This window comes from Globicephala melas, chromosome 2 (assembly GCF_963455315.2).
Source record: "Globicephala melas chromosome 2, mGloMel1.2, whole genome shotgun sequence".
Taxonomy (NCBI): Eukaryota; Metazoa; Chordata; class Mammalia; order Artiodactyla; family Delphinidae; genus Globicephala; species Globicephala melas.
Window position 1 is genome coordinate 140,091,647 of NC_083315.2, and position 15,467 is coordinate 140,107,113.

The following is a 15,467-nucleotide window of genomic DNA, read 5'->3' on the forward strand; positions in this document are numbered from 1 at the left end:
TTTATACAGCAGGTTCTTATTAGTCATCCATTGTATACACATCAGTGTATACATGTCAATCCCAATCTCCTAATTCATCATGCCAACCCCCCCACCCCCTGCTGCGTTCCCCCCTTGGTGTCCATACGTTTGTTCCCTACATCTGTGTCTCAATTTCTGCCCTGCACACCGGTTCGTCTGTACCATTTTTCTAGGTTCCACATATATGTGCTAATACATGATATTTGTTTTTCTCTTTCTGACTTACTTCACTCTGTGTGACAGTCTCTAGGTCCATCCACGTCTCTACAAATGACCCAGTTTCATTCCTTTTTATGGTTGAGTAATATTCCTTTGTATATATGTGCCACATCTTCTTTATCCATTCATCTGTCGATGGGTATTTAGGTTGCTTCCATGACCTGGCTATTGTAAATAGTGCTGCAGTGAACATTGGGGTGCATGTGTCTTTTTAAATTATGGTTTTCTCCGGGTATATGCCCAGTAATGGGATTGCTGGGTCATATGATGATTCTATTTTTAGTTTTTTAAGGAACCTCCATACTGTTCTCCATAGTGGCTGCATCAATTTACATTCCCACCAACAATGCAAGAGGGTTCCCTTTTCTCCACATCCTCTCCAGCATGTGTTGTTTGTAGATTTTCTGATGATGCCCATTCTAACTGGTGTGAGGTGATACCTCATTGTACTTTTGATTTGCATTTCTCTAATAATTAGTGATGTTGAGCAGCTTTGCATGCGCTTCTTGGCCATCTGTATGTCTTCTTTGGAGAAATGTCTATTTAGGTCTTCTGCCCATTTTTGGATTGGGTTGTTTGTTTTTTTAATATTGAGCTGCATGAGCTGTTTATATATTTTGGAGATTAATCCTTTGTTCTTGATTCGTTTGCAAATATTTTCTCCCATTCTGAGGGTTGTCTTTTGGTCTTGTTTATGGTTTCCTTTGCTGTGCAAAAGCTTTGAAGTTTCATTAGGTCCCATTTGTTCATTTTTGTTTTTATTTCCATTACTCTAGGAGGTGGATCAAAGAAGATCTTGCTGTGATTTATGTCAAAGAGTGTTCTTCCTATGTTTTCCTCTAAGAATTTTATAGTGTCCGGTCTTACATTTAGGTCTCTAATCCATTTTGAGTTTATTTTTGTGTATGGTGTTAGGGAGTGTTCTAATTTCATTCTTTTACGTGTAGCTGTCTAGTTTTCTCAGTACCACTTATTGAAGAGACTGTCTTTTCTCCATTATATATCCTTGCCTACTGTGTCATAGATTATTAGTTGACTGTAGGTGCGTGGGTTTATCTCTGGGCTTTCTATCTTGTTCCATTGATCTATAATTCTGTTTTTGTTCCAGTACCATATTGTCTTGATTACTGTAGCTTTGTAGTATAGTCTGAAGTCAGGGAGTCTGATTCCTCCAGCTCTGCTTTTTTCCCTCAAGACTGCTTTGGCTATTTGGAGTCTTTTGTGTCTCCATACAAATTTTAAGATTTTTTGTTCTAGTTCTGTAAAAAATACCATTGGTAATTTGATAGGGATTTCATTGAATCTGCAGATTGCTTTGGGTAGTATAGTCATTTTCACATTATTGATTCTTCCAAGAACACGGTATATCTCTCCATCTGTTTGTATCATCTTTAATTTCTTTCATCAGTGTCTTATAGTTTTCTACATACCGGGGTTTTGTCTCCCTAGGTAGGTTTATTGTTAGGTATTTTATTCTGTTGCAGGTATTTTATTTTTGTTGCAGTGGTAAATGAGAGTGTTTCCTTAATTTCTCTTTCATATTTTTCATCATTAGTATATAGGAATGCAAGAGATTTCTGTGCATTAATTTTGTATCCTGCTACTTTACCAAATTCATTGATTAGCTCTAGTAGTTTTCTGGTGGCATCTTTAGGATTCTCTATGTATAGTATCATGTCATCTGAAACACTGACAGTTTTACTTCTTCTTTTCCAATTTGTATTCCTTTTATTTCTTTTTCTTCTCTGATTGCTGTGGCTAGGACTTCCAAAACTATGTTGAATAATAGTGGTGAGAGTGGACATCCTTGTCTTGTTCCTGATCTTAGAGGAAATGCTTTCAGTTTTTCACCATTGAGAATGATGTTTGCTGTGGGTTTGTCGTATATGGCCTTTATTATGTTGAGGTAGGTTCCCTCTATGCCCACTTTCTGGAGCGTTTTTATCATAATGGGTGTTGAATTTTGTCAAAAGCTTTTTCTGGGGCTTCCCTGGTCATGCAGTGGTTGAGAGTCCGCCTGCCGATTCAGGGGACGCGGGTTTGTGCCCCGGTCCGGTAAGGTCCCACATGCCGCGGAGCGGCTAGGTCCATGAGCCATGGCCGCTGAGCCTGCGCGTCTGGAGCCTGTGCTCCGCAATGGGAGAGGCCACAACAGTGAGAGGCCCGCGTACTGCAAAAAAAAAAAAAAAAAGCTTTCTCTGCATCTATTGAGATGATCATATGGTTTTTATTCTTCAATTTGTTAATATGGTTTGTCACATTGATTGATTTGCATATATTGAAGAATCCTTGCATCCCTGGGATAAATCCCACTGGATCATGGTGTATGATCCTTTTAAAGTGTTGCTGGATTCTGTTTGCTGGTATTTTGTTGAGGATTTTTGCATCTATAGTCATCAGTGATATTGGTCTGTAATTTTCTTTTTTTGTAGTGTCTTTGTCTGGTTTTGGTATCAGGGTGCTGGTGGCCTGATAGAATGAGTTTGGGAGTGTTTCTTCCTTTGCAATTTTTTGGAAGAGTTTGAGAAGGATGGGTGTTAGCTCTTTAAATGTTTGATAGAATTCACCTGTGAAGCCATCTGGTCCTGGACTTTTGTTTGTTGGAAGATTTTTAATCACAGTTTCAATTTCACTACTTGTGATTGGTGTGTTCATATTTTCTATTTCTTCCCGGTTTGGTCTTGAAAGGTTATACCTTTCTAGGAATTTGTCCATTTCTTCCAGGTGGTTCATTTTATTAGCATAGAGTTGCTTGTAGTAGTCTCTTAGGATGCTTTGTATTTCTGTGGTGTCTGTTGTAACTTCTTTTTCATTTCTAATTTTACTGATTTGAGTCCTCTCCCTCTTTTTCTTGATGAGTCTGGTTAATGGTTTATCAATTTTGTTTATCTTCTCAAAGAACCAGCTTTTAGTTTTATTGATCTTTGCTATTGTTTTCTTTATTTCTATTTCATTTATTTTTGCTCTGATTTTATGATTTCTTTCCTTCTGCTAACTTTGGGTTTTGTTTGTTCTTCCTTCTGTAGTTCCTTTAGGTGTAAGGTTAGATTGTGTATTTGAGATTTTTCTTGTTTCTTGAAGTAGGCTTGTATAGCTATAAACTTCCCTCTTAGAACTGCTTTTGCTGCATCCCATAGGTTTTGGATCGTCCTGTTCTTTTTTTCGCGGTATGCGGTCCTCTCACTGTTGTGGCCTCTCCCATTGCGGAGCACAGGCTCCAGACGTGCAGGCTCAGCGGCCATGGCTCAATGGCTCAGCCACTCTGTGACATGTGGGATCTTCCTGGACTGGGCACGAACCCGTGTCCCCTGCGTCAGCAGGTGGACTCTCAACCACTACACCACCAGGGAAGCCCTGGATCATCCTGTTTTTGTTGTCATTTGTCTCTAGGTATTTTTTGATTTCCTCTTTGATGTCTTCAGTGATCTCTTGGTTATTTAGTAACGTATTGTTTAGCCTCCATGTGTTGTGTTTTTTACATTTTTTTCCCTGTAATTGATTTCTAATCTCATAGCATTGTGGTCCGAAAATGTACTTGATATGATTTCAATTTTCTTAAATTTACTGAGGCTTGATATATGACGCAAGATGTGATCTATCCTGGAGAATGTTCCGTGCGCACTTGAGAAGAAAGTGTAATCTGCTGCTTCTGGATGGAATGTCCTGTAAATATCAATTAAATCTATCTGGTCTATTGTGTCATTTAAAGCTTCTGTTTCCTTATTTATTTTCATTTTGCGTGATCTGTCCATTGGTGTAAGTGAGGTGTTAAAGTCCCCCACTATTATTGTGTTACTGTTGATTTCCTCTTTTATAGCTGTTAGCAGTTGCCTTATGTATTGAGGTGCTCCTATGTTGGGTGCGTATATATTTATAATTGTTATACCTTCTTCTTGGATTGATCCCTTGATCATTATATAGTGTTCTTCCTTGTCTTTTGTGACATTCTTTATTTTAAAGTCTATTTTATCTGATATGAGTATTGCTATTCCAGCTTTCTTTTCATTTCCATTTGCATGGAATATCTTTTTCCATCCCCTCACTTTCAGTCTGCATCTGTCCCTAGGTCTGAAGTGGGTCTCTTGTAGACAGCATATATATGGGTCTTTTTTTTGTATCCATTCAGCAAGCCTGTGTCTTTTGGTTGGAGCATTTAATCCATTCACGTTTAAGGTAGTTATCGATATGTATGTTCCTATTACGATTTTTAAAATTGTTTTGGCTTGGTTTTTGTAGGTCCTTTTCTTCTCTTGTGTTTCCCACTTAGAGAAGTTCCTTTAGCATTTGCTGTAGAGCTGGTTTGGTGGTGCTGAATTCTCTTAGCTGTTACTTGTCTGTGAAGCTTTTGATTTCTCCATGGAATCTGAATCCTTGCCGGGTAGAGTAATCTTGGTTGTAGGTTTTTCCCTTTCATCACTTTAAGTATATCATGCCACTCCCTTCTGGCTTGTAGAGTTTCTCCTGAGAAATCAGCTGTTAACCTTATGGAAGTTCTCTTGTATGTTATTTGTTGTTTTCCCCCTGCTGCTTTCAATAATTTTTCTTCGTCTTTAATTTTTGCCATTTTGATTACTGTGTTTCTCGGTGTGTTTCTCCTTGGGTTTAACCTGTATGGGACTCTGTGAGTGAGTTTTGATGGTGTTTAGCAGGGGAAAATCCAGGTAGAAGGGGCAGCAAGGGCGAAGACCTGGGAGAGTAATCAGGGTTTGGGGCAATAAGTAGCTGGCATTTATGTGACTCAAGTATTTAAGGAGTGGTGGGAAGGCTGAGGAAGGAGGAGGTTGGCTGGATTAGGGGGCGGGGGATTTGGTGAAGCACAGATATTCAGGAGATATGGTAGAGATATCTAATGTAAATATATGATTAGGGCTCGTTAGGAAAGTAATCTGTAAATCTGCTTGTGAAGTATAGTTGTAATGTCGGAGAACTCAAGGGCATACAACATTTCAAATGATGGTCATTTAGTACAGTAGTCTACCCCTGCTTCGAGGGGTGGTTTAACTATTTCTAATTTCCCTCTCATGACTCATTATGGATTTATCAAAATATTTGTTTTTATTCTTGTGCCCTCTTCTACTTTTGAACAAATTATGTTCTCGCTCAGCAGCTAGCCAACTGATACTTAGAACTAAGAAATTTACCTATTGATCAAGATTTCCTTGTCTAACAGATCAGAGAATTAATATACTGTTTTTAAAGAGTGGTTTTAAAAGAATTCTTTAAAGAATTAAGCATGCCGTATGTGAAGAAATAAACTATAGAAGTGTCTACTGAAGAACATGTTTTCTTTTTTTTTTCAGATTAATGTGTGGAAGACAGAGTTGAATCATGTCTTGCCCTCACCCCTCTATCAAATAGAAACTTGGCTCCAGGGGGTGGAGGAGCTTATAGATGAAGATTTGCCAGCATCCCAGGATTATTGTGAATCCATGGCTCTAATGCAAGAGAAAATGACTTTATTCCAGGTTGGAAAAGAAAAAAGAAACATGGAAAAATATGTGCTTTGTTAGAAACTGTTCTTGAGGAAGATGTTCCTAGAAAGGAGGGAAGGAAGTATAGTGGGTATTTGAGGATGGTTTAGGTGATTCCCCTGGAGAGTTTTGGGTCCCAAAAGATAGCTTCAGTTATTTGACGAGCATTCTGCTAGTTTAAGGTGGAAACAATAAGAAGAGTCCAGTAAAGTCTGGACTCCGTAAAGTCTGGCAGAAAAGGAGAGGGGAGATTGTTTTAAAACACAGAAGATTGGGTTCTCACTAAAATGATGTGAAAGAATTTGATAGGTGAGATTTATAGCATTTGAGCCCACAAAGGAATGGAAAATACATCTGAAAACAAAAGATTTTGATAAAGCTGTTACCAGAGAAACTGCAGTCTGCCTCTCTGTAAAATGGTCCAGTTTAAAACATTTATGATGAAAGTATTTATTTACAACATTTTAGTTAAAAATGAAAGGGCTTTATGATTTTTGTTTTGAAAAAAATGCAATGCATGCACAGAGCAAATGAGATTAACAAGCCTTCAATTACAGTGTTTGGCAATAAATCTGGTTATGTCATGCTAACTTTCTTTTCAGAGTCTGATGGATAAATTTGACTGTCATTTGAATACTCTCCTGACATTTGAAAATAGAGATGAAAAACATTTGCCATTGGTACCACCTAACAAATTGGAGGAAATGAAAAGACGGTTTGTATCACTACCCTTTCACAACTGCTGACACCTTTGTGTTTGAGCACTAACATGGTGCTATAGGGACCAGAAAATACAGATTTTTCAATAATTTCTGATAATAGGTCTTTAAGTCTTGATAACAGTTCCTTCATGTTTTATGTAATAGTAACATTATATCATGCTAACATACTTCCTCTTTTATTGCCTGGTAGGACATGGTGGTGGAAAAAGTTCTGGACGTATAGTCAGAAACAGCTCTTTATCTTGGTTGTGGCCAAGTTACTATGTCTTTCTGTACGTTTCCTCATTTGTAAATACAGAGTAATGGTAATCACTCTGTTCATGTCTCACAAGGATACTAGGTGACATGAGAGGAGGTATATGAAAGCACTTTATAAACTCAAAAAAACTACAGATATGAAGATTGTTTAATTTGTGGTTGTCCACATCATCTTCTCTTTTCTCATTATTCATAAGCAGCTTATTAGAATGATATTAAGAGGGTATTAGCCTTAATAATGAAAGCTGTTAAAGTGAAATGTTGAAATTACAGTTGCATTAAGTTATATGGAAGTTTTCAAGTTTAGTAAAGTATTTTAGAGATTAATATTTTATTATAGAATTTCTCAATAGGGGAATAGTTTCTTCAGAAAATGTTCTGTTAGATATTTTTATCTTAGAAACAGCTGTTTTATATCTAGTCACAATGTTTGTTTTGCTTTGTTTAAAAAAAAATATGAGGATTCATTTGAGTTCCATGTGTTTAAAAGAAAAAGTTAAAGCCCCAATATTTTTGAAAATGCCAAACGGATTTCTCACATTTGGCCAACAATATTAAATTAAATTCTAAAACCTGCACTATCTTCCAGAATCAACAACATTTCGGGGGAAAAATTCATTCCACTTCTAGAATTTCATTACTATAAGTGCTCAGTTCTTGGTTTGCTAGATGAAGTGAAATCAAAATTGGTTGTTTGGAACATCAAATACGGGAGCAAAGAATCTGTGGAATTATTGCTGGAAGACTGGCATGTAAGCTGCTTTATTTCATGTCTCAGACAACTGTTCTCCATGGTGCTGGATTTGCATTTTTCCTTAGCACAATTTCCCTTACCTTTTCAGGTTTTGAGATGAGTTTTCTTGGTAGCTTTCATTAGCTTAAACATTGCCTAGAGAAAAGAATTACCGGTAGGCAAATAACAGACACTGGGAAGAGTAAGAAAGAGAAAACATTATTTAGCACAACAGAGGAGATTGAGTTAACCGGACTAAGTTACATAATAGAGAAAGTTTCAATGTTATTTCCTTTAAAAAAATTCCTACTTTCACTTACTGGACATCTTGTTTAATATTTTTCCCCACTCAGATTTATGGTTTTAGTCAAAAATTAAATTTTTCTTCGAACATTTTAATCTGAGCCTTTCAAGTTTTAAGAGTGGGAAAAACTGTGTTTTGTCTTGAGGCTTTCTGGGGGAGGGGGTTTAGCTCTTGCAATTTATAGGGAAAAAATGTTGCAAATGATTTAAATGTGTGTGTTTGGTAAATTAACACTAAAGCAGGCTGGCTGTGTCATTTCTACAGTTAGGCCTTATTATCCTTCTTTCTGTTACTCTGTCTTTCTTTTTTTTTTGGCCTTAACTGCGTGGCTTGCAGGATCTTAGTTACTCGACCAGGGATTGAACCTGGAGCCACAGCAGTGAAAGCACTGAGTCCTAACCACTGGACTGCCAGGGAATTCCCTGTTTCTCTGTTTTTGGAATGAGGGCCAAAAAGAAAAACCCAAGATTGTAAACTTCAGTGTAAAAATTGGAAAAACATGATGAGGAAAGATTTATTTACAATTTATGATTTAAATACTGTACATTCCTAAACAGGAATCGTCATTCTATATTAGATTAGATTTTGAATATTTTAATTTATTTTTCCTACCTTGATTTTTCATTTTTCCATTTAAATAATCATACCATTGGCACATAAGTGTACAATGAGTTTTTAATTAACTGTCTATTTTCCATAGATTTTACTAGCTTAATGCACATAATAACTTCGGTAATAGTATTTCTCAAGAGTTTTTGTGTGATGCATTGTATCTATTTATAACATACTCAACATACCTAATAAAAATTATTCAATATTAATAAAGGCATATGAGATAAGAGAAGCTGATATAAATTATGCAATATTAATAAATATGTATGGTAGGAGTTGTTGAAATTGCTATAAATACTTGCCTTTTCTCATGAGAGGAAAACCATTTTAGAACTATGTCACTGCATTACGATAAGCTGTCAGGTCTCATACCTAGATATTGCTTATGTCTCTTAGAACTTAACTATCTCTCTTCATGAGCTACTCTTCTTCTTTTCCTACCCAAATATGTAGTATTAAAACTGTAAAGAAATTTTGGTGCCTAAGTGCTTCATCAATGTGTATATGTCTATCTGGATTTCTTGACACATTTTTAAAAATAAAAACTGTCAATATGTTTTATTTTCATTTTTTCCCCAGAAATTTATTGAAGAAAAAGAGTTCTTAGCTCAACTTGAAACCTCTTTTCAAAAATGTGAAGAAATTCATAAGAATTTGGGTAAAGCTATACAATTACTTTTTGATGGAATGACCATCACTTAAAAATAGCATTTCATTTGTTTTGCTTTCTTTATGTACCTTAATGTTTTAGAAATTGGTTTTACATATGTGTTTTCTTTAGAAAATTCTTGCATCCACTTTTAGTATTGTTAGTATACATATTTATTTCACCACTGTCAATTAGTATGCAAGTATTTTTCTTAGCAGTATTATTCTCTTAATGAAAAACTGTTTTCTAAATTACTTTCTTGTTTTGTTAACCTTATAGCTGGAGAATATCCAAATATTAGTAAACAATATACAATGGTGGAATATCATTTTTGCACGTATAGAAAAAATATATATAATGTGAAGTCCACTCTACAAAAAGTTCTGGCATGTTGGACAATTTATGTGGAAAAGCTTCGTTTACTAAAGGCTTGTTTTGAGGAAACAAAGAAGGAACAGATGAAAGAGGTATTTTCAGTCTAATGGCACCTGCTCAATTTTACTTTTTTTCATTTTATTTGGAGACTCTCGTTTTCAATACAAAAATGAGAGGCCAGGAACAAGTAAGCACGACTGTCGGAAAAATCCTCCAAAGTTTTGGAAAGGGTTTAGTTTCTTTCTCTTATAATTGCTAAAAGGAATTTTTCTCTTTGTTATAGGTTTTACACATATGTGCGCACGCGCGCGCACACACACACACACACACACACAGCTTTATTGGGGTATAATTTACATACACAGTATAGCTTTTGGAAGATATATTGCTAAGTTCCTTGGAAGGGAAATAAAAGATGTGGAGTAGTAGATAGCTTATAGATACATTTAAAATAAATGAATGTTTTAGAAAGTTTTTTTTTTCTATTTGGGTGCATACCTTTCAGTTCTAAAACCTTTCTGACTTTCTGGAGGAGGAAAAACAAAATAGCTTACTTATGTGGAGAACTATAGAAGAAATTTTGGAGTAATTCACTGTTGTTTTATTTGCTATTTATGTAATAACCTGTTTTATGATTATTCTCTGAGGTAGTTTTTCTTTCTTTCATTTGTTTCCCTCTGTTGTAAATAAATGTAGGTTAAACATTTTCCAAATAGAAGCTAATGTTACTTAACAGAAAACAGGCTGTTCATATGAAAGTAAAGTTTCTGATAAGTATATGAGTACAAAAAGAATATTTGAGTGAATCATTATTTCTTCCTGTCACCTCTGTTGATACCAGAATTTCACATCTTTGGCTTTCAATAGCTCTTCTGTCTTTAAAGTCCTTTTATTAAAATTCACATTTCTCTGAGGAAATAGCACTTTAAGCCTTAGAATTTCCAAACTCTGTGCTGAGGTGACCTGAGTTGCCAAAAAGGACTCTCAAAGTAATTTAAAATTTGAGGGAGACAAAGCAACATCTGTCTGCTGGACAACACACAAATTACTACTAAGTTGTTTGGACCTGACTACTTAACAATGAGAAATGTTAGATAATTCTTCTAGCCTAGGAAATCCATGAAAAAATTACTGAGACATTAAGGGGGCCATGAACTGAAAAAGTCTGAGAACCTTTGCTGTAAGCTCATTAGCCACTTAGAAAGATAGAAGATCAGATGCTTCCTGAAAGTCCGGGACCAAGAGTGATAACAGGCAGCCAGCGCCTGCCAGTTAGTGATCAGGGATGAAGCGCTCAACCAATAGGGAGAGTCAAAGTCTCTGCAAAAACCTCACGCTCACTTTTTAAAAAAAAACTTATTTATTTTATTTTTAGCTGCATCGGGTCTTCGTTGCTGCACGTGGGCTTTCTCTAGTTGCAGCAAGCAGGGGCTACTCTTCGTCCTGGTGTACCGGCTTCTCACTGTGGTGGCTTCTCATTGCGGAGCACGAGCTCTAGGTGTGCAGGCTTCAGTAGTTGTGATGCGTGGGCTCAGTAGTTGTGGAGCACGGGCTTAGTTGCTTCGCAGCATGTGGGATCTTCCCGGACCAGGACTCGAACCCATGTCCCCTGACAGGGACCCATCTGGAAGGCAGATTCTTAACCACTGCGCCACCAGGGAAGCCCCCTCACACTCACTTTTGCTTTACAGTCAACCTTGGTGAAGATCTATTATAAATAATGAAAAGACAAATAGTATGTCATTAAAATATTACATTGATTATATGTTTTGTAGGTTTCCTTTGAGACACTGTCCCAGTGGAATCTAGAACATACTACTTTAAATGAAGTGGGAAATTTCTTAATTCAAGTCAGCAATGATGAAGTTGGATCATCTATTTCTAAAGAACTGAGGAGGCTGAATAAAAGATGGAGAAAGTTTATTACAAAAACTCAGCTTGTAAGTTTTTTTTTGGTAACAGCTTCATTGAGGTATAATTTCCATACATACAATTCGCTCATTTAATCTGCATAACTCAGTGGTTTTCAGTTGAAATATTTAGAGTTGTGCAGCCATCACCATGGTCAATTTTGGAACATTTTCATCACCTCATAAAAAAACTTGTACCCATTACCAGTCACTCTTCATTTTCTCCCAGTGTCCCCAGCTCTAAAGATTTCCCTATTCTGGATGTTTCACATAAATGGAGTCATATAATATGTAGTCTTTTGTTTCTGGCTTTTTTCACTTAGTGTAATGTTTTCAGAGTTCATTCATTTTGTAACGTATCAGTACTTCATTCCTTTTTATCGGCAAATAATAATCCATTGTATGGATATGCCACATTTTATTTATTGATCAGTTGGTGAACATTTGGCTTCTTTCCACTTTTTTGACTATTATGAATAATGCTGATATAACCATTCATGTACAGGTTTTTGCGTGGATATACAGCATACTGATTTCTAGTTGAAATTCTTTTACCATTAAAGAATAACGTTAAGCATTTTTGCCTACTAGATTTCAAGATCCTTGAGAACATACACTAAGCTTTATTTATCTTTATATTTAGTGTAGTGCTTCATAGAAGCATACCTTTAATAAATAATTTTTTGAACTTGAATTATTAAATTATTCTATTTCTTATTCATAACAATTTGAGACTGAGGTGTTGTATGGGAAATTTTATAACGTTGTTACTAACTGATATATCTGAAAAATATATTGAATATATTATGTTCATTTATTGTTTTTAATCATATATCTTAGCATAAAAATATAAACATTATATTTCATGACATTAATTTTTTATAGGAAGTGAACCTGCCCCTTATAAAAAAGCAAGATGAGCCCTTTCTTGACAATTCTGGAAATACTCAACTATCTAAAGAAGAGAACCTAACTGCTGATTTTTCAACAGATATGTCAGTAGAACTTCCTGAAAATCACAGTCAGAATATTATGGTAAATAGTCATACTTTATGTATTTCATTTGTACATAGAAATAATTTAACTTTGCTGTTTTTCTTTTGAAAAAACCATATTGTTGAAACAGTGGTAAATGGGATCATTAGATAACATTTAAAGTATGGTCATTTTCCAATAAAATGCCCAAGTGGGTCCCTCACGCAGTGGTCTTCAGTGTTAAAGCCCTGGGTGTCTCACTCACTGGGGAGTTTGCAGACACGCAGAAGCAGTCATGACTTCTGAGCTGTGGAGATGGAGTTGATATCTTCTTCAGATTGCTTCTGACTAGTATTCAGAAATTGTCCAGCTTTAGGCTAGCCCCTGCCCTGTGTCTTGCTTCCTTTCTGTAAAATGGAGGGAAATAAAATCTTTATTTCTTGCTTTGTTGGGTAATTCAGAGGATGACTTTAGATTATAGATAAGAATATGGAAAAGAAACGACAACAAAAAAAAATCATACACGTGTAAGGTGTAACACCTATGATTTTGGAAGTGTGCCTCCTTCAAAATGGTAACTTATATAGTTTTAAAGAAAGTAATTTTTAACTGGCTTTGGCCAGTTGCCATGATGGAGTGCCCTTGTTTTCCCACCGTGAAAAGACATAATCATAGAAGATCTTGAAAAATCTGAATTTGTGCAATATGCTTTTAGAATAGAAGAATATAGAATATTTTTCTCATACATTTAAAATATGATCTGATTAAAAACAACTTTAAGAATGTCTGTCATGTAAACCTGTAGCATATCAACCTGTAGCATATTGAGAGATTATTAATGGGAAAAGGCTTAATTTTGTGGAAATTTGATTCTGATGTTTCACAACTACTATTGCTACTAGCTGTATTTAATTAAATTGTATACAAGTTTTAGAAATGTGTTTATAGAGTCAATACCCTAATTTTCTAAGCTCTAATCTTCTTATCTGTAAAATGGAGATAATAGTAACTGATAGGGACGATATCATCCTTAAGAAAATTTTTGTGAACAAATCTTTTAAATTTTAAAGTGGTATATGCTTAGATAACTAATGAGAACATACTGTGTAGCACAAGGAACTCTACACTTAATGCACTGTGGTAACCTAAATGGGAAAGAAATCCAAAAAAGAGGGGATATATGTATATGTATAACTGATTCATTTTGCTGTACAGCAGAAACTAACACAGCATTGTAAAGCAACTATACTCCGATAAAAATTAATAAAAAAATAATAAAGCTATATATGCTATCATAAAGTACTGTTTTCATTGTCCAAACAGTAGATCTTAAATCATTAAAATATGTTGACTTAGCACTTGTTTTTATTTTTTTATTTGTTTTGACATGATAGTTTAGTATGCATTTTTTTTTTTTTTTTTTTTTGCGTTATGTGGGCCTCTCACTGTCGTGGCCTCTCTCGTTGCGGAGCACAGGCTCCGGACATGCTGGCTCAGCGGCCATGGCTTATGGGCGTAGCCGCTCTGCGGCATGTGGGATCTTCCTGGACCAGGGCACGAACCCGTGTCCCCTGCATCGGCAGGTGGACTCTCAACCACTGCGCCACCAGGGAAGCCCTAGTATGCATTTTAACTAAACTTTATAAAGATAATATTAAAACATTGAGTTTAAAAAACAGCCATTGTTTTTGAGATTTTCATTGTTCAATTAATTCACTATAGGGATATAACTTTTTTAAATTGAAAATTATAATGTAAATGGTACCATTTTCATAGTGATAATTTTGAATGTTGTAGGCTGGGGAAGAACATGAAAAAGAAAACGAAGAATTTACAGGGACACTGAAAGTGGCTGAAGAGGTTGAAAAACTGATTGGACAAGTGAAAATCTGGGAGGCGGAAACCACATCTGTTTTGGATCTTCTGAGACAACAAGGTGATGTAGATACCTCAGTGGAAGAATCTTTGCAGGTATGAGTGGAAAAAGTATTTAAAAGACAGCTTTTATGGTTGTAGGCTTATGTATTAAGATAAAAAGTTTTAAAGGAAACAGTAATAAGACTACTGTTAGAATTTCCTTTGTTGGGGTTTTAAAAAAATGGCGTGGAATCTCAACCCTGGCTCATTTGCTGTGATTTTGCTTGAAGACAGAGGATAGATTTGAAGACTAATAATACCTTAGGATTTTAAATTCTTGAACTAATTTTCCCAGCTACAGGATGGAGATTAAAATATTCTCTTGTATCAGAGGGCAATGAGATGAGTAAGTGAGTTCAGTCTCCTATAGCTCAGTGCAGTGCAAATGTAAGAGATTATACAACCTGTGCTTTGAAAGATCAACCCCATATTAAGCTTTCCCTTCCTTAACTGATGCAGGGTGGGGATGAATGTTGTTAAAACTCTGTTCTGTCTTTATTCTCAGGCGGTGGACTCATTGAAAAGCAATGAGGCAACAGTGTATTTTAATATCGCTCAGTTCTCCCTGGAAAGGAGTTACAGTTGAGGTTTTACTGAGTTCCAGCTCAGCTATAAAATTTATAGAGCATGACATAAGTTACAACCAGATGGAAAGTTCTTGGGATAAAGGAACATTTGTATAATTCTTTTAAATCTACGTTTCTGAAAGGTGTATATGTAGAATTTTGTGTTTATAAGAGTAATACTTTTTATTGCTTTGAAAATATTATATAAACTTACCTGTGCCATCTGCCAGTGCTTTTCTAATTTTATTTTTGTATTTATTTATTTGCTGTATCTGGAATTTATTGTAGTGAAATAAATGAGTAAGAAATAAGAAATTCAATATTTAAAAAATATTTCAAAGCTATAACAATGATCCCTGTTATAAACAGTGAAAACACAAACAAGCTGGAATATACTTCCATTAAAAAGAAATTAAGTAGATCTTTGTTGGATCAAGATATATTGTAAAGTAAGAAATGGAAGTTGCTGAGCAGTATTGGTGATGTGATCCTTTTAGTATTTTTAAAAACAGTTGCTTTTTTAAACTTTATGCATTTATATCTATAGAAAAATATCTGTAAGCATATACAAATAGCTAACTCTGTGTATCTTGATCCTGCATTATGCCCAGCTCTTAGTACACTTCCTGGTACCTAGTAGATATAAAGTAAATATTTTTAAAATGAATGTGTGAATGATTGATTAAATGACAGTTAAGGGAAGGATGGGGAAGAAGAGGAACTTTTTCTTTATGT

At 35.4% G+C, this 15,467-nt stretch overlaps 1 protein-coding gene across 3 annotated transcripts in view; it reads left to right on the forward strand.

Moving 5' to 3' along the window:
* Positions 1-15,467, forward strand: part of SYNE2 (spectrin repeat containing nuclear envelope protein 2) — a 271,795-nt gene that overhangs the window by 51,000 nt on the left and 205,328 nt on the right. For all 3 annotated transcript variants that reach the window (XM_030855184.2, XM_030855186.2, XM_030855185.2), the window contains exons 11-18: positions 5,541-5,705; positions 6,314-6,426; positions 7,281-7,443; positions 8,920-8,998; positions 9,269-9,456; positions 11,140-11,304; positions 12,160-12,309; positions 14,047-14,220. In XM_030855184.2, the coding sequence (XP_030711044.2) occupies positions 5,541-5,705; positions 6,314-6,426; positions 7,281-7,443; positions 8,920-8,998; positions 9,269-9,456; positions 11,140-11,304; positions 12,160-12,309; positions 14,047-14,220 (1,197 nt within the window). The remainder of the gene's footprint in view (positions 1-5,540; positions 5,706-6,313; positions 6,427-7,280; positions 7,444-8,919; positions 8,999-9,268; positions 9,457-11,139; positions 11,305-12,159; positions 12,310-14,046; positions 14,221-15,467) is intronic.